This window comes from Heterodontus francisci, chromosome 4 (genome assembly GCF_036365525.1).
Source record: "Heterodontus francisci isolate sHetFra1 chromosome 4, sHetFra1.hap1, whole genome shotgun sequence".
Lineage (NCBI taxonomy): Eukaryota > Metazoa > Chordata > Chondrichthyes > Heterodontiformes > Heterodontidae > Heterodontus > Heterodontus francisci.
This window is the reverse complement of record NC_090374.1, coordinates 176764125-176785823: the sequence shown is the minus strand read 5'-3', so window position 1 is coordinate 176785823 and position 21699 is coordinate 176764125. Positions and strand designations below refer to the sequence as shown.

General features: G+C 43.1%; 1 protein-coding gene across 3 annotated transcripts in view; it reads left to right on the top strand.

The window, feature by feature from the left end:
* The window catches only part of svep1 (sushi, von Willebrand factor type A, EGF and pentraxin domain containing 1), a 292595-nt gene that overhangs the window by 134859 nt on the left and 136037 nt on the right, over window positions 1-21699 (top strand). For all 3 annotated transcript variants that reach the window (XM_068030634.1, XM_068030635.1, XM_068030633.1), the window contains 9 exons: window positions 465-686; window positions 2682-2915; window positions 7737-7898; window positions 9905-10066; window positions 13609-13770; window positions 13885-13970; window positions 15637-15733; window positions 15825-15938; window positions 18568-18681. In XM_068030634.1, the coding sequence (XP_067886735.1) occupies window positions 465-686; window positions 2682-2915; window positions 7737-7898; window positions 9905-10066; window positions 13609-13770; window positions 13885-13970; window positions 15637-15733; window positions 15825-15938; window positions 18568-18681 (1353 nt within the window). The remainder of the gene's footprint in view (window positions 1-464; window positions 687-2681; window positions 2916-7736; window positions 7899-9904; window positions 10067-13608; window positions 13771-13884; window positions 13971-15636; window positions 15734-15824; window positions 15939-18567; window positions 18682-21699) is intronic.

Genomic DNA, 21699 nt, shown 5'->3' with positions numbered 1-21699 from the left:
GGTGATGTCAGGAAGCACATCTTCACACAAAGGGTAGTGGAAATCTGGAACTCTCTTTCCCCCATACCCCCCACCATGCCCTATTCAAACGCTGTAGAGGCTAAGGTCAATTGAAAAGTTCGGAACTGAGTTGCTAAGGATATTAAAAGTTATAGAATTAGGCTGGGTTAAGATACATATCAGGCGTAATTTAATTGAGTGGCGGAACAGGTTCAACGGGCTGAATGGCCTACTCTTGTTCCTAAATCAGCCTAATGTTTATATTTAGTTAATATAAGCTGAGGCTGCTTTCTATTGTAACAGGAGTTCTGCACTGTGCTGCAACTGGTCCCATTGGACTCGCTTTCTATGTTATGTATGTTATTAAATAGATCCGATGCAGGTCTCACCAAAAATAATGCCTCATTACGCCCAGCGTTAAGCAGCAATCCTCACTAACAAGGAACACGTTCTGTTGCCATCAGGCCCAGGATTATGGGGAGATAATTATGAGCCACTGAATGAAATGGAATACTCTTATGAACCAGTGAAATCATCCAGGATACAGAAGCGGTCAAATAAACAGAGGTCTGTAACTATGCCTCCTGAGATGGCAGCACTGAAGGCAAAGAGACAATATAACAGGAAAGTCAGCTTCAACATTCCAGAAACAGACCAGAAAATCCACCTGGTATTTAACATCAGCGGTAAGTGTGCAACATGATCTGGGTCACCGGCCATCTGGGATTGTCCTCGTGTCTCCAGGAATTGAAGGTTGATCTCCAGGGGCCCTGCTGTCAGCAAATCCTGGAGAAAAATCATTGGACCATTTAAAAAATGATGTTATGATTGTTCAATTTCTTTGAACACTTCTGTTTATTGGTTTTAATAATATTGGTGATGGGAAAAAGACAGCTTGATTGACAGCTAAGAGTCATCCAACCGGGTAATAGAGTCTGTTTGCTTCTCAATTGGCGCGGAAAGGCGGGGTGTCACGAGGATTGATGTGTCGAGTGACCAGTGGTGGAGGCGAGGCAGTGGGAGATGGGAGGTCATGTGATGAAACCTCCATGAATTACATCCAAATAGAATAGGCAACTGTAAACACTGTCCCACTCTATTTATTAATCACAGTACTTAACCTGTTTTGAATCTGTTGGCAATATCACAAGCCCAATCCAAGTGCAATGATAGTACCTGGGCATCAGTCACTTTGGAATAGAAAACGACAATAAATCCTTTGGCCTACTGTATCCAAGGAGTAAATTAACATGTAATGGCCTTGAAATCCGATGGGAATTGTACTGGTCTCCAGGTGGAGATCAATTTCAATTGTTTCCAACCAGAAGAATGGCATGAAACCAAAAAACTGCCTGTTGAATTTCAGGGCCATTAGTTACCTTTAACGGGAAGTAGCCAATAAAAGATTTACAAATCATGATCAACCGGCTTTTAAAGGTACTATTTGATTTGTCCACTCACTGAAAGTAAAGGTGGTTGAACTGGTTAGTCCTCATCTGGAGTATTTTACCCAATGATGGGAAGGATGTCAAGGCCTTGAAGAGGGTGTACAGGGATTGACTGGATTGGTACCAGGGCTGTGGGATTTCAGTAATGTGGAGAGATTAGTGAAGCTTGGATTGTTCTCTTTAGAGCAGAGAAGGTTAAGAGGAGGTTTAATAGAAGTGTTCAAAGTTTTGAGGAGTTTGATGGTATACATAGCAATAAACTGTTTCCAGTGGCAGTCGGGTTGATAATCAAAGCAAACAGATTTAAGATAGTTAGCAAAAGAACTAGTCGGGAGATGAAAATAAATATTTTTATGTCGTGAATTGTGATCTGGAATGCACTGCCTGAAAGAGTGGTGGAAGCAGATTCAACAGTAACTTTTCAATAGGGAATTGGATAAAGGCTTGAGGAGTAAACATTTTCAGGGCAAGGGGAAATAGCAGGGGAGTGGGACTAATTGTATAACTCTTTCAAAGAGCCAGCACAGGCATGATGGGCCGAATTGGCCTCCGTCTGTGCCGTATCATGCTTTGTTTCTAGGTTAGGGCAGACTTTCATCACTGCTGTGTTGTATGTATTGAGTGAAACAAAGCAACAAGGGTTTGAGGCAATACTGGCAATAGATTCAAAAGCTGGGGACATAAGTTAAGAGTTGGGAAATTAAGAATATTTAACATATTAAAAGAAAGACGAGGAAAGACCATCAGATCCATTCAAGGCCACTCCACCCATTCAGGGAGAATCTTGGTAAACCCCCATCTGACCTCTGAAAGCAATCGAGTAAAAAAGTGGAGTACAATTCTGCAATTGGGATCCATCATATTCCACAAATCAAACAATCGTCTCTATCTGCACAGGATCATATAAAGGAACATTGTCATAAGAGGTATTTTCTTCTTCTTCTGCTTCCAGCACAAATCATTGCCATAGTAACAGGAGTAGGCCATTCAGCCCCTCGAGCCTGTTCCCCCATTCCAAGAGATCATGGTTCTATTGAAGGTTAAACACACTATTCAGGGGGAAGCTCGACATTTATGCAAAGATGTAGGTGTTCTTGTGAGTAATGATGCGTATGAGTGCATGAGGAGTGGAGAGTATTCCATCACATGCCTGACTTGTGTCTTGTAGATGGTGGACAGGCACTGGGGAGTCAGGAGACAGTAACAATGTTGTCTTTTCTTTCCAATTCACAGCCAGCGTAGCAATGCCGGATGATAAAAATGACACGGTGGAATCAGATAATCAACGACGGCTCCTTCACACGTTGGAGCGTGTTGCGAGCCGGCTGAAGAGGGCGTTGGACAGTGGGCCACTTTATCAATTTTCCTTTGGGTCTGAGATGGTTCAGTCAGACGGCAAGTGGCTGGAAAGCAGCAAAGCAGCCTTATTCTGCAGGCCAGGCTCTGTGTTAAAGGAACGCATGTGTGGTAAGTACAGCATGTGTGGAAATAACTTTGGTAGGCTTAGTATTACAATTAATTTGAAATATTGTTGCTGGAAAAGAGGATTTACTGGGCACAATATATATTATCTATATGACTTCAAGTCTTTCTTTCTATCATTCCTTCTCTCTTTCATTCTTTCTCATTCTATCATTTTGAAATAATCCCGCCCCTTTCAAATTACTTTCCCCCCACTTTAGACGTTCTACTTTCCCCCACTATATACCATTCCCTGACTAAGATGGCTCACTTCTGCTTGGTGTGTCCACAAACAGGCTGGGACCAGGAACACCTGACTTCTGACTCCCCAGTGCCTGTCCACCATCTACAATGCACAAGTCAGGCGTGTGATGGAATACTCTCCAATTGCCTGGATGGGTGCGGCTCCAACAACACTCAGGAAGTTTAACATCATCCAGGACAAAGCAGCCCGCTTGATTGTCACCCCCTGTACCACCAACACACTGTGACAGCAGTGTGCACTGCAGGCTCCTTCGACAGTAGAAACATACAAACATAGAAAGTAGGAGTAGGCCATTCGGCCCTTTGAGCCTGCTCCACCATTCATTATGATCATGGCTGATCATCCAACTCAGTAACCTGTTCCCACTTTCACCCCATACCCTTTGATCCCTTTAGACCCAAGAGCTATATCTAACTCCTTTTTGAAAACATACAATGTTTTGGCCTCAACTGCATTCTGTGGTAGCGAATTCCACAGGCTCACCACTCTCTGGGTGAAGAAATTTCTCCTCATCTCAGTCCTGAAATGTTTACCCCGTATCCTTAGACTATGACCCCTAGTTCTGGACTCCCCCACCATCAGGAACATCCTTCCTGCATCTACCCTGTCAAGTCCTGTTAGAATTTTATAGGTTTCTATGAGATCCCCGCTCACTCTTCTGAACTCCAGTGAATATAATCCTAACCGACTCAATCTCTCCTCATATGTCAGTCCCGCCATCCCAGGAATCAGTCTGGTAAACCTTCACTGCACTCCCTCTATAGCAAGAACATCCTTCCTCTGATAAGGAGATCAAAACTGCACACATTATTCCAGGTGTGGCCTCACCAAGGCCCTGTATAATTGCAGCAAGATATCCCTGCTCCTGTACTCGAATCCTCTTGCTATGAAGGCCAACATACCATTTGCCTTTTTTACTGCCTCTTGCACCTGCATGCTTACCTTTAGCGACTGGTGTACGAAAATACCTAGGTCTCGCTGTATATTCCCCTCTCTCAGTTTATAGCCGTTCAGATAATAATCTGCCTTCCTGTTTTTGCTACCAAAGTGGTTAACCTCACATTTATCCACATTATACTGCATCTGCCATGCATTAGCCCACTCTCTCAACTTGTCCAAATCACCCTGAAGCCTCTCTGCATCCCCTTCACAACTCACCCTCCCACCCAGTTTTGTTCATCTGCAAATTTGGAGATATTACATTTAGTTCCTTCATCTAAATCATTAAGGTATATTGTGAAGAGCTGGGGTCCTAGCACTGATCCCTGCAATACCCCACTTGTCACTGCCTACCATTCGGAAAAAGACCCATTTATCCCTACTCTTTGTATCCTGTCCGCCAACCAATTTTCTATCCATCGCAATACACTACCCCCAATCCCATGCACTTTAATTTTACATGCTAATCTCTTATGTGGGACTTTGTCGAAAGCCTTCTGAAAGTCCAAATAAACCACATCCACTGGCTCCCCCTCATCAACTCCACTAGTTACATCCTCGAAGAATTCTAATAGGTTTGTCAAGCATGAGTTCCCTTTCGTAAATCCATGCTGGCTCTGCCCGATTCTACCACTGTTTTCTAAGTGCTCTGCTATAAAATCTTTGATAATGGACTCTAGAATTTTCCCCACTACCGACGTCAGGCTGACTGGTCTATAATTCCCTGCTTTCTCTCTACCTTCCTTTTTAAATAGTGGGGTTACATTAGCTACCCTCCAATCTGTAGGAACTGTTCCAGAGTCTATAGAATCTTGGAAGATGACCACCAATGCATCCACTATTTCTAGGGCCACTTCCTTAAGTGCTCTGGGATGCAGACCATCAGGTCCTAGGGATTTATCGGCCTTCAATCCCATCAATTTCCCCAACACCATTTCTCTACTAATACTGATTTCTTTCACTTCCTTTCTCTCACTAAGCCCTGTGTTCCCCAACATTTCTGGTATGATATTTGGGTCCTCCTTTGTGAAGACAGAACCAAAGTATGCATTTAGTTGGTCTGCCATTTCTTTATCCCCCATAATAAATTCCCCTGTTTCTGACTGTAAGGGACCTACATTTGTCTTCACCAATCTTTTTCTCTTCACATACCTATAGAAACTTTTACAGTCAGTTTTTATGTTCCCCGTAAGCTTGCTCTATTTTCCCCCTTCTTAATCAATCCCTTGGTCCTCCTTTGCTGAATTCTAAACTGCTCCCAATCCTCAGGTCTGTTGTTTTTCCTGGCAAATTTATCTGCCTCTTCCTTGGATCTAATGCTATCTCTAATTTCCCTTGTAAGCCATGGTTTGGCTACCTTTCCTGTACCTTCCAAACCTGCGACCTCCACCAGCTAGAAGGACAAAGGCAGCAGATGCATGGGAACACCACCTGCAAGTTCCCCTCCGAGCCACACACCATCCTGACTTGGAACTATATCGCCGTTCCTTCACTAACAGTGTCTCCCTAACAGCACTGTGGGTGTACCTACCTCACATTGACTGCAGCGATTCAAGAAGGTGGCTCACCACCACCTTCTCAAGGGCAATTAGGGATGGGCAATAAATGCAGCCCTAGCCAGCGTCACCCACATCTCATGAATGAATAAAAATAAACATACTCGCTAGCGAATCATGGAAATGCAATGTGCCACCTACAGGTAGCACAGTTCAGAAATTCAGGCATGGCATTGCCAGAATTATAGGCCTACATGTTTAACATTTATCCTGTAGTTACTCCTACTGATCGAGATTAGGATGCTTTTTAAAAAATTTGATCTTGGGATGGGGACTATGCTGGCAAGGCAGCATTAGTTGTTGATCCCAAGTTGACCTGAGGGTTTAAGTCAATCATATAGTATGGGACTTGAGTCACATGTAGGCTAGACCAGGTAGGATGGTAGATTCTCTTCCCTGAAGGGCAAAGTTTGAAGAAACTCTGAGTACTTACTCCACACTGGCAGTGAAGCGTTTCACACTTACCTCACTCCGGTGAACTGCATCTTTACTGGACAGCCCTGCTCTTCCAATGAACAGTCATCACTGAACAGTACTTTGTTGTTCTTTGCCCAGTTTGTAGCCAGATGTTGAAATCAAGAAAGTAGCACAGTTCAAGATTAATAGGATTTTAATTGCTCCATCATTAGCAGCCATGCCTTCAGCTGCCTGGGCCCTAAACTCTGGAAATCCCTCCCTAAATCTCTCCTCCTTTAAGATGCTCCTTAAAACCTACCTCTTGTGGTCACTTGTCCCATTATCTTTTTACGTGCCTTTGTGTCAAAATGTTATCTGTTAACACGCCTATGAAGTCCTTTGGGACATTTTGCTATGTTAAAGGCACTATACAAATGCAAGTTGGTGTTGTAGGAGACATGAAAAGATAACCTGAAAAATCACACAGTTTAAAATTATGTGTCTTGTTTTATTAACTTTGTTTCATGATCTCAGACCTTTGTTCCATTAACCCCACATGAAAAGCAACCATAGCTCCTTTAAACATCCTCCTGTAAAAACACTTCTACCTTGCTCTAAATGTCAGTTCTCCTAGCCCAGGTACACAGAACCCATTGCCATTTAACTCTTTCCACCACCTAATGTTTTTCCAATAGAAGTAATAGAACATCAGAAGAAGAATTGCGTCAAGCTATTCGATCACCCTTCTAGTCCAGAGGACAACTGGCAGAATTCTTGGGAGTGGGTTGATCAATTATACTTCCAACTGCAAGTGGTGAATGATTGAGGGAGAGGAGAAAATAATCATTTGGGAAAACAGGCACTGAGGCTTTAAAAAAAATCCAGTCTAATTCATAGAAAGGATACCTATTGTATCTTGCATGCAAACAAATGTGGAATTCTGCAATATAAGGGGTATTTTTAACCTAGTTCGCCAGGCGTGAATCCCATGGGATTGGACGGAAGGCCAGTTGTACATCGCACTCAATATCACTCTCTGTTGACTTCAATGCAGAGTAAAATTGGTCAGAATATAAAACCAATGGTATACCCAATCTGTTAGTTTTACGACGAGTAGGTTAGCTTAAAATTGCCCCCAAAGATTCAGTTGGTAGCACTTTTGCCTCTGAGTCACAAGGTTCTGGGTTCAATTCCTACGCCAGGGCTTGAGCACAAAAATCAAAGTTGACATTCCAGTGCAGTTCTGAAGGAGTGCTGCACTGTCAGAATTGCTGCCTTTCGGATGAGGCTTTAAATCGAGGCCCTATCTGCCTGCTTGGGTGGATGTAAAGATCCCATAGTACTATTTTGAAGATGAGTAGGGGAGTTATCCCCAGTGTCCTGGCCAATATTTATCTCTCAGTCAACATCTCAAAAACAGATGATCTGGTCATTATTGCTGTTTGTGGGAGCTGGCTGTGTGCAAATTGGCTGCTGTGTTTCCTATATTACAACAGTGACTACACTTCAAAAGTACTTCATTGGCTGTAAAGCGCTTTGAGACGTCTGGTGGTTGTGAAAGGTGCTATATAAATGCAAGTCTTTTTTTTCAATAGTGTTCAAATAAATGGAATGCTTGATTTACAGCTCCTGCCTAATGATTTCTTTCTGCTCTGTACAAAAACCTTACAGTGAACTGCCCCGTAGGGACATATTACTCATTGGAACACAGCACCTGTGAAAGTTGCTGGATTGGGGCCTATCAGGATCAAGAGGGACAGCTGGAATGTAAGATGTGCCCCACTGGCACTTCGACTGAATACATGCACGGCAGGAGCACTGATGACTGCAAGGGTGAGACCTGTAATTTTACAGATACTTCTCTGAACAAACTTTTAATGCAAGATAGAGATATAAGTGGAACTGGGAGCAATGCTGGGTTGCCAGCTCTGACTGGATGTAATCCTGGAGGTCTCTTCACATTCCTACCGTCCTTCAAATGCCCCACCCCATCATTGGCTGCCCAAAATGTTCTTTCCTACACTAATTGGAAAGTGAGCAAACTCTTTATTACTTACTTGTTACAGTGTCACATGTGGCTGAACACAATAGTGCAGAATGATTATAGGATAGAAGGAGGCCATTCAGCTCATCGTGTCTGTGCCAGTTCTTTGAAAGGCCTCTTTGAAATGACTGCGGCAAATCCTTCACCTGATGTGACATTGAGACATACAGAACAGAAAAGACCCACAACCAGTCCCTGATCTGTGCTGAGTTCACTGATCTAGCAATGATGAGTCCTGGGATTTAGCCTCGGCAAATTAGTAAATCCCAATTTTTAACTTATTCCATAATGTTTCCTGTAACATATAATGTATAATATATGTAACATATGGAATGACAATGTACACAAGACAATACCTGTTTGCCAGATAACTTGACTTGTTCTGGCCTGCCTTTTCTCCCAATCTGACCATTGTAAGAGAAGATCGGGCTACCTTCCCAGATCTCACTGAACATATCCAGGCTGAACAGTAAATTGGCAGTTTTGGGCCTCTGCCAGGCTGTCATGTCCACATGTCCGCTAATGGGACTGGCAATTAAACTGGACACCATCTATCTGACGGTGGCATGCTGTTTATCGTTGTATTGATGAATACAGAATTTCCTGCACTGCAGGGAGGCAGGGGGAAATTTGAACTTGCTGATAACTCCCACGCCCCATATCTGCACTTTAGTCCTGCTCCCTTAATATTGGGAGTGAACTGATTCTTAATATAGGCACAAAGTAGAGGAAGCTCTACATTACTCAGTATCTGATTGCGCTATACCTAACCTGGGAGGGTTTGTGCCATACATTAGTGTGCAAAGTGGGAAAATGTTTAAATCCCAAAAGGGGCATCCCTGACCTTGAAGTGTGTAAAAGAAATCCACCAAAATAAATGAAACTGAGTGACGTTCATGTATTTTTATGAATTAGTTTTTCCCGTGTTTAAAAAACAGGCTTAAAGCATTTAAAATGCGTTGAACTCACAGTCCTGAATGCAATTAGAAACCTGTTGTTAAACAAATGGAATTCAGGACTCATTGAAACCCACAGTTCGGGTTAGTCTTAACTCCCTCCACACATGTAATGTGTATATTTTTACTTACTTCTGAATTCTTTTTAAAGGAATCCTCAAAGTTGAACACCTCAACTTCTTCCAACTGTGTTATTCACAGCTGTATTGAGGTAACTTTGAGAGAGCCTCAACTTCATCTGGTGACTGCATTCAGCCAGTCCTTGGGTGATGTGATAATCTGTAGCATGTGGGATCTTGCTGTGCACAAATTGGCTACATTACAACAGTGACCACCCTTCGAAACGCCTTCATTGGCTGTAAAGTGCTTTGGGACATCTCGAGGTTGTGAAAGGCACAATGTATTTTGCATGGAATTAATGGCGCAGTGGTTAGCACCGCAGCCTCACAGCTCCAGGGACCCGGGTTCGATTCTGGGTACTGCCTGTGCGGAGTTTGCAAGTTCTCCCTGTGTCTGCGTGGGTTTCCTCCGGGTGCTCCGGTTTCCTCCCACATGCCAAAGACTTGCAGGTTGATAGGTTAATTGGCCATTATAAATTGCCCCTAGTATAGGTAGGTGGTCGGGAAATATATAGGGACAGGTGGGGATGTGGTAGGAATATGGGCTTAGTGTAGGATTAGTATAAATGGGTGGTTGATGGTCGGCACAGACTCGGTGGGCCAAAGGGCCTGTTTCAGTGCTGTATCTCTAAACTAAACTAAAACTAAACTAAAACCTCAAGCTTTCTGCTCTGCAGTCCATGTTACCATGTGTTGACTTCTTTTCTCTTGTTTTATTAGGTCAGTGCAAGCCTGGAGCTTACTCTTCAAACGGCCTGGAAACCTGTGAATCTTGCCCGTTGGGAACCTTTCAGCCAGCATATAGTGCAAGGAGGTGCCTTCCCTGTCCAGATGGGTTGACCACTGTGAAAAGAGGAGCCATCGATGTTTCTGAGTGCGGAGGTACATCTCAAAAAGTCCTAGAACATCTGTATGGCTAACACTTTGAATCCTTCCCATTGAAATAATAAGGCCAGTTGCTTGTGAGATGGCTGTTTATATATTGGCTGGAGGATGATGACGCTCATATGAACTTACTTGATTCGTCAAGTGATAACATTGAAAGATTCTGTATTGAAATCAGACCGCTCACACGATCATGATTAAAAAGCAACTGACTTAAATTTCTGACTGACATTGTACCTGTTCAAACTCCTTAATATGCTTGTGCTAACTGCCACTATTATGATTTTTATACACGTGTATTAACCCGTTTCAAATAAATCAGTGAATGCCTGTTAAAATAGTGCAGAGAGGAAGATCATCAAGCCTTTGTGTAGTGCTGTTCAGAAAACCTATTGCAGCCTCACAGAACCAGCGACCCAGGTTCAATTCTGGGTACTGCCTGTGCGGAGTTTGCAAGTTCTCCCTGTGTCTGCGTGGGTTTCCGCCGGGTGCTCCGGTTTCCTCCCACCTCCAAACACTTGCAGGTTGATAGGTAAATTGGCCATTGTAAATTGTTCCTCGTGTAGGTAGGTGGTAGGAGAACGGTGGGGATGTGGTAGAGACTATCGGGTTAATGTAGGGTTAGTATAAATGGGTGGTTGTTGGTCAGCACAGACTCAGAAGGCCGAAGGGCCTGTTTCAGTGCTGTATCTCTAAATAAATAAAAAATAAAATAAATAAAAATATTAAAACCAGGCCTGTAAAAAGTGCCAGGTATAATGTGGCTTGGAGGAAACCTAAATTCAGCAAGCAAGCATGCCTAGTAGCTATATTACACAAACTATAAAATCATCTAAACCCAGGCAACCAAGTAGCTAGTGGCAGTGTGTAGGTCTTTGCTTGCACAGGGTGTAACTTTAACTTTCACTCATGGTCTGCACAATCCCACTCTCTTGCCAACCCTCCAGTGGATAATGCAGGAAGCTCCCCTTCCCCCTCTGTCCTCAAGGTTGTTTATTTCTCTCCATACAAGCTAGCCCTCCCCCAGGGGAAATCTAAATGTGAATCTGAATTGAGATTATTTTTATATTTTTATTTAGAGATACAGCATTGAAACAGGCCCTTCAGCCCACCGAGTCTGTGCCGACCAACAACCACCCATTTATACTAACCCTACAGTAATCCCATATTCACTATCACCTCCCTACACTAGGGGCAATTTACAATAGCCAATTTACCTATCACCTGCAAGTCTTTTGGATGTGGGAGGAAACCGGAGCACCCGGCGAAAACCCACGCGGTCACAGGGAGAACTTGCAAACTCCGCACAGGCAGTACCCAGAATCAAACCCAGGTCCCTGGAGCTGTGAGGCTGCGGTGCTAACCACTGCGCCACTGTGCCGCCCATAAAATTATGCCGCCATTAAAATTTGATTATCTTGGCTGAAGGTCCAATGGTCAAACCTTAAATTAGGCTGAATGGTGCCTGTTCAGCAGGTACTACACAGCCTCCTAAGCCCCCAAGATGGAAAGCGGGAGATGCAAGCAGCAGGACAAACAAGAGGCATCCTTTATCCACCCCTGGAGCAGGTATTAGGCCCTTTGCATCTATCAGGGGCAAAAGGCCTGCTTTAGGTCACTGCTGCAATATTGGACCTGTCTCAGGTCATCTGCTGCTGAAACCCTCCTTTAGGATTTCTTTACCTCTAGACTTGACTATTCCAATGTACTTCTGGCTGGTCTCCAACATTCTACTCTTCATAAACTTGAGGTCAACCAAAACTCTGCTGCCCATGTCTTAACTCTCACCAAGTCCCGTCCCCCCATCACCACTGTACTCACTGACCTACATTGGCTCTCCCAGTCAGGGAAAATCTTGAATTTAAAATTCTCATCCTTGTTTTCAAATCCCTCCATGGCGTCGCCCCTCCCTATCTCTGTAATCTCCTCCAGCACCACAACACCCAGGATATCTGTGTTCCTTTCATTCTGGCCACTTGTTCATCCCTAATTTTAATCGCTCCACCACTGGTGGCTGTGCCTTCAGGTGCCTGGGTCCTAAGCTCTGGAATTCCTTCCCTACACCTCTCCAACTCATTTTCGTCCTTGAAGATGCTACCTCTTTGACCAATCTTTTGGTTATCTGACCTGATAGGCTCCTTTTGTGGCTTGGTGTCATACTTTGTTTTCTAACACTCCTGCGAAGCACCTTGGAATGCTTTATTACATTAAAGGCACTGTATAAATGTAAGTTGTTGTTATTGATGACTCAACCCCGACCCCATGTGGAGATGCAAACCCCATGATTAAGATCTCCAACTCCCCTAACCCCGTCAACAGCTTGAGTATTTACCTGTGGCTCACTGCACTAGCAGCGCCCCAATCCTGGAGGGCCTACCTCCTCCCGCAGCAGCATTGTCATGGTGATGAGGACCAAGGAGGCCTAATGCCCGAGGCTCCCCGAACTTCACCATTTGTGGGTGGCAGAAAACTGCGCTGGTGCGGGGGAGCCCAAAAATGGGCATTCCCGAACTTAATCCCTCTCCTTATATCTACCAGACAACTCGTACAGTTGTCTGTATTTAATGTACTCAGCATTACGTGCAGCTCTTTGGCAGATAGGCTTTTGAGACTTTAGACTGATTTCAGATTTTGGGCAAGAGGTGCAGTGGGGATGTGAGGAAGAACGTTTTAATGCAGTGAATGGTAAGGCCCTGGAAAACATTGCTGAAGAGCATGGTGGAAGTAGACACACTCAATGATTTCAAAAGGAAATTTATTTTATTTTTATTTAGAGATACAGCACTGAAACTGGCCCTTCGGCCCACCGTGTCTGTGCCGACCAACAACCACCCATTTATACTAACCCTACAGTAATCCCATATTCCCTACCACCTACCTATACGAGGGGCAATTTACAATGGCCAATTTACCTATCACCTGCAAGTCTTTGGCTGTGGGAGGAAACCGAAGCACCCGGCGAAAACCCACGCAGTCACAGGGAGAACTTGCAAACTCCGCACAGGCAGTACCCAGAATCAAACCCGGGTCCCTGGAGCTGTGAGGCTGCGGTGCTAACCCATTTGGATCAGCACTTGCAGGACTATGGGATAGAGCAGGGGAATGGACTAACTGGATTGCTCCACAGAGAGCCAGCATGAAGTCGATGGGCTGAATGATCTCCTTCTGTGCTGTAATCACTCTATGACTCTATATACTGGCAAAAGCAGTGAATTCTCAAGAGCTGTCATTGCTTTACACGAGATACAAGAATCGAACCTTAAGCTGTCACATCTCTATTTCTAGGTGCCTCACATGTATTAGTTAGCAGGACAAGCTGCAAGTCCAAAATGTTGCTTATCTGCATATAATTTGGTGACAGAGTGTGCTTAACAGATCATCAATACACCTTCATTTGATGTCATTTGAATTGCAACATTGAGAAGTAAAGACAAAAAAGAGCAGGATGTCACAAAGTGGGAGTTAAAGTTGCATGTGGTTTTGTGCAATAAAACGAGTGCATTGAATTTTGAAAACTACCTTTTCTTCCCCATGCATAGTGCCATGTACTGCAGGACATGTTTCCCGCTCTGGTATAATGCCTTGCTACCCTTGTCCCAGAGATTACTATCAGCCCGATGCAGGGAAGTCGTTCTGTCTCGCCTGTCCGTTCTATGGTACAACCACCATCACTGGGGCAACCTCCCGAAGTGACTGCTCTGGTAAGGAGGAAACAGACAATTGTTTTCTAATCTAACTGTCCTGTTGACAACAGTGACAGACAACAGAAAAGTCTGGGAAATAAAAATGAAAAAACAGCTTGTTTTCTTGCCCAGGTTTCAACTCTGGATACAAACTGGTGACAGCGAGCCAACTGATACCAACACCGCTGGAGAGCAAACCGAGACTTATGGCAAATCAGGTACAAGTCAATGAAGTCGCTCCTTAGCTCTCACATGGTGAATAAAAGGAAGAAACTGGAGCAGGAGAAGCCCATACAACCCCTTGAGCCTGCTCCGCCACTCAATAAAATCCTGACTGATCTACCTCAACTCCGTTTTCCTGCCCTATCGCCATACCCCTTGATTCAAGATGGCAGATGGAATATAATGTAGTGAAGTGTGAAATTTTTCACTTTGGTCATAAGAATAGAAAAGTGAAATATTTTTTTGAAAGTGTGAAACTTGTAAGTGTTGAGATTCAAAGAGACTTGGGTGTGCTTGTACAAGGAACGCAGAAAGTTAACATACAGGGGCAGCAAACAATTAGGAAAGCAAATGGCATGTTGGCCTTTATTGCAAAGGGATTGGAGTTCAGGAATAAGGAAGTCTTGCTACAATTGTACAGTGTTTTGGTGAGACCACATCTGGAATATTATGTGCAGTTTTGGTCTCCACATTTAACAAAGGATATACTTGCATTGGAGGCAGTACAGCAAAGGTTTTTTGGCCCCAGGGATGAGGGGGTTGTCCTATGATGACAGGCTAAGTAAATTGGGCCTATATTCTCTGGAGTTTAGAAGAATGAGAGGCGATCTAATTGAAACATATAAGGTTGTGAAGGGGCTTGATAGGGTAGACACTGAGAGATTGTTTCTGCTGATTGAGGAATCTAAAACAAGGAGGCACAGTTTCAGGATAAGGGGTCGATCATTTACAACTGAGATAAGGAGAAATTACTTCACTCAAAGGATTGTGAATCTTTGGAATTCTTTATTCCAGAGGGTTGTGGAAGCTCCATCGTTGAATACATTTAAGGCTGGGATAGATAGATTTTTGTTCTCTCAAGGAATCAAAGGATATGTTAAGCAGGCGGGAAGGTGGAGTTGAGACCTAAGATCAGCCATGATCGTTTTGAATGGCAGAGCAGGCTCAATGGGCCATATGGTCTACTTCTGCTCCTATTTGTTGTGTTCTTGTGATTCTCTTAGTGCCCAAAAATCTATTGGTCACAGTCTTAAATATATTCAATGACAGAGCATCCACAGCTCTCCGAGGTAGAGAATTCCAAAGATTCACAACACTTTGAATGAAGAAATTTCTCTTCATCTTAGTCCTAAATGTCCGACTCTCCTCATTGAGACTGTGACCCCTAGTTCTAGACTCTCCGGCCAGGGGAAACAGCCTCTTAGCATTTACCCTGTCAAGCATTCTCAGAATTTTATATATTTCAATACGATACCCCTCATTCTTCTAAACTGTAGGGAATACAGGCCCATTCTACTCAACCTCTCCTCATCCTAGGAAACAATCTTGTGAACCTGCATTGCACCCTCTCTAAGACAAATATATCTTTCCTTAGGTAGGGTGATCAAAACTGTACACTGTTACTATAAAATTTAGTTAATAGCCTCTCACCATAACACTTAGACTACATCCATTATTTTTTTTTAATTCGTTTCTGAAACAAGAGTCATTTATTTAGTTGATAGTTTACCATTGACCTAATTAATTTTCTTAAATAGATGGAACAGATAATTATAATAATCATAAGAAGAGTTAACAAGTTTACCGCTGAGATCATAAGAGTGTCAAACACCTCATTTGGTTGAATTCCAAATAAGTATTTTTTTTCCCCTTTGAATGAAGGAGTTTAACGAGTGCTTCTTGCAACCATGCCAACACAATGGAAACTGTGAAAGTGTTGGGTTGGGATACGTTTGTGTGTGTCAGCCTGGATTTACAGGTAGGTGAACTGTTTCCGCACTCCACTCTTCCAAGAGCACAGCACAGATCTTAGAATTGATCTCTCAATTATACACCACATTTTGTTTTAGGCTCTAACTGTGAAACAAACATCAACGAGTGTGCATCAGACCCCTGCCAAAACAATGCCGCATGCCAGGATGGAATTGGAAAGTTCGTGTGCTTGTGCCAGCCTGGTTTTATGGGTAAGCTTCCACAAACAGAATGAATTTTGGCAGCTTCTCAACACAGTGCCACAATATTATCAGCAATGTGTTTAGCTCTATCTTTTCCTAATTGCATTGTAATTTTTGTTAATGACATTGATCTCCTGTGCTTCCCTATTCATGGCGTATTTGTGAATAATTTGGGAACAAACAGGGTGGTGTCTCCCTCCAAGAGTAAAGGATCAAAAGGCATTCAAAACCTAAACTATCCCCCAAGATAACTCCACAGAATCACAACAGTTAATAGCCCAGGAGGAGTCTATTCGGCCCATCGTACCTGTACAGCCCCCTTCCTGCAGTACTCTTTTCATAACCCTGCATTTTCCATCTCTTCAAATCTTCATCTACTTTTCCCTTACAAGATGCAATGGTCTCTATCTCAATCATTCCCTGCGCAAAGCATTCCATGCTCCAACAACTCTCCACATAAAGAAATACTCCCAGCCTCTCTCCCTACTCTCAGTGGCAGTTTTAAATTAACAACCCCACATCACTAACTCCCCAATAGGAAAGAAATACCCTTTTCCCTATTCACTCTATCAAAACACTTCCCAACTATAAAAACATCTTTTGGATCTCCTCTTTGCCAACTCTGCTCCAGTGGAAACAGTCCGAGAATCTCATGTGTCTCTCCTCACAAAGATAGTTACCCATCCCTGAGATCTGAGCTGCACACTATGGCATTAATGTCCTTTCTATAATGAGATTCCTAAAACTACACATTCTAATGTACACATTCAATGGCGTAGCCATTGCTCGATACGGATAATCTCTTTACTCTTGTAATCTATTGTCCTTGGGAGGCAGTGGTGTAGTGGTAATGTCACTGGACTAGTAATCTAGAACTCAGGATAATGCTCTGGGGGTATGGGTTCGAATCCCACACAGCATATGGTGAAATTTAAATTTAATTAATAAATCTGGAATTAAGAAAGCTAGTCTAACATGACCATGACATTGTTGTAAAAACCCATCTGGTTCACTAATGTCCTTTAGGGAAAGAAATCTGCTGTCCTTACCTCATCTGTTCTGGCCTACATGTGACTCACAGCAATATGGTTGACTCTTAAATGAAATAGCCTCACAAGCCACTCAGTTTAAGGGTAATTAGGGATGGGCAATAAATGCTGGCCTCGTCAGTGACTCCCACAAATAAAGGAAATAAAAATATCCAGAGTGCTACAGGATTTCTGATGGTTTAATCTACCTGATTCACACTTGCCCAGGGAATGATATACTTGAACTCTGCTGGTCATTGGGCTGGATTTTGGTCTCAGCAGCAAATGAACAGAGCCAGCCATTCATTACGTAGATGAAATGTGCTGCAAATTAGAGCCAAACAGCACAACGCCCTCTACAGGGACAGGTATCAACAGGGAAAGAGACTGTGAATCTCCTTAAGCAATCAGATTGAAGAGTTGTTAATGAGCAGTGCAGAGGAAGTTTCAGTTAGAATATTGAATTCAATCAAATCAGCAATAGGCAGTAAAATAAAGACAGGGAAAGATTGAATTGAGACAGAAAGGAAAAGTAAAAAGAAAATCATTCAACCATCTCCAACAATAATTAAAAGCTGAGGGAATGAGACTCCACTCTTGTCCAAGTTAATTTTCAATGCAGGCAGCAATTAAGACTTACCACAATGTCGAAGGGGTACTTACACTGAGATGGATTAGCCTAACCTTTCATGGTGAGTTTAGCCCATATCTATGAGGTAAGTACTGCAACTTCACACCTTCAATATACTTCATTGGCGAGATGTCATTTTCAGGAAACTTCTGGAGGAATGTCACATCTGGGACAGCAACTTCTGGATGTCCACGTTTAACTGTGCAGCTACTCACCGTTACAAATACCACAAAATCCAGTAATAGACAAATGAGGCCAGTGGGCCAATTTGCTGTGGTCCTGCTGCCAGGCTCATTATATTCTGACAGCCATTTCCAATCTTCCAGGACCCTAATTTTTGCCTGTTGATTTTTGAATAGGCAGGAAATCAAGAACTGTAGACCCACAATTTCCCAGTCACATTAACTGCAAATATCTGTCCTTCCCTGGGCCTTGCAGTCAGGCAATCAGCCCAACTGCTTCTTCAAATACATATGTCTTTTAGATTTATTTTGTGTTCAACAACTTGCATTTATATAGCACCTTTAACGTAATAAAATGATCAAAAGCTCATCACAGGAGCGATACCAGACTGAATATGACACCGAGCCACATGAAAAGACATTAGGACAGGTGACCAAAAGGTTGGTCAAGGAGGTAGGTTTTAAGAAGCATCTTAAAGGCAGTGAGAGAGGTGGAAAGGCTTAGGGAGAGAATTCCAGTGCTTAGGTCCTTGGCAGCTTATGGCACAGCTGCGAGTGGAACAGTGAAGGAAATTGGGGATTCACAAGTGGCCAGAATTGGAGGATCTTAGAGATCTTGGAGTGTGGTAAGGCTGCAGGAAGTTGCAGAGATAAGATGCATTAATTGGAGGAGTATCAATGCAGGGGCTGAAGCATGACTCAATATCAATTGACAGAGAACCCAGAAAGCAATAGTATTCTTTGGAGATAAAGCATAGACGTTAGCAAACACTGTGGCTTGTGTTGATGTTTTCCAGGTCTACTGTGCGAAGAAGAGCTGAACGAGTGTAACTCTCAACCATGTCTTAATGAAGGAAGATGCATTGATGGGATTAATGCATATTACTGCAAATGTACTGATGGGTTTAGAGGTAAAAACATGTTTACTCCACTGTGCCTTTTGGATTTAATTTTTCATTGGCGAAATGAGGCACAGTATTTGTTTAATTTAATTATTTTATTAAAGCATTGCTCTTGTTTGTAGAATCTGAACATGAATAACTGAATAACTGATACTGTTTACAAACCTATTGATGTACAGGAAAGTTATGTATCAAGAATTGGAGTTTAATTACAATACGTGAATTGCAGCAGTGATTACATAGAATTTACAACACAGAAACAGGCCTTTTGGCCCAACTGGTCTATGCCAATGTATATGTTTCACAGGAGCCTCCTCCCACCCTATTTCATCTCACCCAAGAGCATAACCTTCTACTCCTTTCTCCCCCATGTGTTTATCTGGATTCCCTTCAAATGCATCTCTGCTATTCACCTCAACTACTCCATGTGGTAGCAAGTTCCACATTCTCACCACTCTCTGAGTAAAGAAGTTTCTCCTGAATTCCTTATTGGATTTATTAGTGACTATCTTATATTGATGGCTGCGCAAGGGGAAATCCTATCAAACCCTTTTATAATTGTAAAGATCTCTGTCAGGTCACCCTCATCCTTCTCTTTTGTAGAGAAAAGAGCCCCAAGCCTGTTCAGTCTTTCCTGACAGATACAACCTCTCAGTTCTGGTACCATCCTTGTAAATCTTTATTAACAGAGAAACATAGAAAATAGGAGCAGGAGTAGGCCATTCAGCCCTTCGAGCCTGCTCCACCATTCATTATGATCATGGCTAATCATCCAACTCAGTAGCCTGTTCCTGCTTTCGCCCCATACCCTTTGATCCCTTTAGACCCAAGAGCTATATCTAACTCCTTTTTGAAAACATACTATGTTTTGGCCTCAACTGCATTCTGAGGTAACAAATTCCACAGGCTCACCACTCTCTGGGTGAAGAAATTTCTCCTCATCTCAGTCCTGAAAGGTTTACCCCGTATCCTTAGACTATGACCCCTAGTTCTGGACTCCCCCACCATCGGGAACATCCTTCCTGCATCTACCCTGTCAAGTCCTGTTTGAATCTTATAGGTTTCTATGAGATCCCCCCTCACTCTTCTGAACTCCAGTGAATATAATCCTAACCGACTCAAGCTCTCCCCATACGTCAGTCCCACCATCCCAGGAATCAGTCTGGTAAACCTTCGCTGCACTCCCTCTATAGCAAGAACATCCTTGCTCAGATAAGGAGACAAAAATGACACACAATATTCCAGGTGTGGCCTCACCAAAGACCTGTATAATTGCAGCAAGACACCCCTGTTTCTGTACTCGAATCTTCTTGCTATGAAGGCCAACATACCATTTGCCTTTTTTACTGCCTGTTGCACCTGCATGCTTACCTTCAGTGACTGGTGTACGAGAATACACAGGTCTTGCTGTATATTCCCCTCTCTCAGTTTATAGCCGTTCAGATAATAATCTGCCTTCCGGTTTTTACTACCAAAGTGGATAACCTCACATTTATCCACATTATACTGCATCTGCCATGCATTAGCCCACTCACTCAACTTGTCCAAATCACCCTGAAGCTTCTCTGCAGCCTCCTCACAACTCACCCTCCCACCCAGTTTTATGTCATCTGCAAATTTGGAGATATTATATTTAGTTCCCTCATCTAAATCATTAATGTATATTGTGAATAGCTGGGGTCCTAGCACCGATCCCTGCGGTACCCCACTAGTCACTGCCTGCCATTCAGAAAAATACCCTTTTATCACTACTGTTTGTATCCTGTCCGCCAACCGACTTTCTATCCATTGCAATACACTACCCCCAATCCCATGCGCTTTAATTTTACACGCTAATCTCTTATGTGGGACTTTGTCGAAAGCCTTCTGAAAGTCCAAATAAACCACATCCACTGGCTCCCCCTCATCAACTCTACTAGTTACATCCTCGAAGAATTCTAGTAGATATGTCAAGCATAATTTCCCTTTTGTAAATCCATGCTGACTCTGTCCGATTCTATCACTGTTCTCTATGTGCTCTGCTATAAAATCTTTGATAATGGACTCTAGAATTTTCCCCACTACCGACGTCAGGCTGACTGGTCTATAATTTCCTGCTTTCTCTCTACCTCCCTTTTTAAATAGTGGGGGTACATTAGCTACCCTCCAATCTGTAGGAACTGTTCCAGAGTCTATAGAATCTTGGAAGATGACCACCAATGCATCCACTATTTCTAGGGCCACTTCCTAAAGTACTCTGGAATGCATACCATCAGGCCCTGGGGATTTATCGGCCTTCAATCCCATTTCTGGTATGATATTTGGGTCCTCCTTTGTGAAGACAAAACCAAAGTATGCATTTCGTTGGTCAGCCATTTTTTTATTCCCCATAATAAATTCCCCTGTTTCTCACTGTAAGGGACCTACATTTGTCTTCATCAATCTTTTTCTCCTCACATACCTATAGAAACTATTACGGTCAGTTTTTATGTTTCCCGCAAGCTTTCTCTCGTACTCTATTTTCCCCTTCTGAATCAATCCCTTGGTCCTCCTTTGCTGAATTCTAAACTGCTCCCAATCCTCAGGTCTGTTGTTTTTCCTGGCAAATTTAACTGCCTCTTCCTTGGATCTAATGCTATCTCTAACTTCCCTTGTAAGCCATGGTTTGGCTACCTTTCCCCTTTTACTTTTGCGCCAGACAGGGATAAACAATTGTTGCAGTTCATCCATGCGCTCTTTAAATGTTTGCCATTGTCTATCCACCCTCTTCCCTTTAAGTAACATTTCCCAATCCGTCATGGCCAACTCGCACCTCATACCTTCGTAGTTTCCTTTACTAAGATTCAGGACCCTTGTCTCAGAATCAACTACGTCACTCTCCATCTTGATGAAGAATTCTATCATATTATGGTCGCTTGTCCCCGAGGGGTCTCGCACCACTAGATTGTCAATTATTCCTCTTTCATTACACAATACCCAATCTAGGATGGCCTGTTCTCTAATTGGTTCCTCAACGTATTGGTCCAGAAAACCATCCCGTATACACTC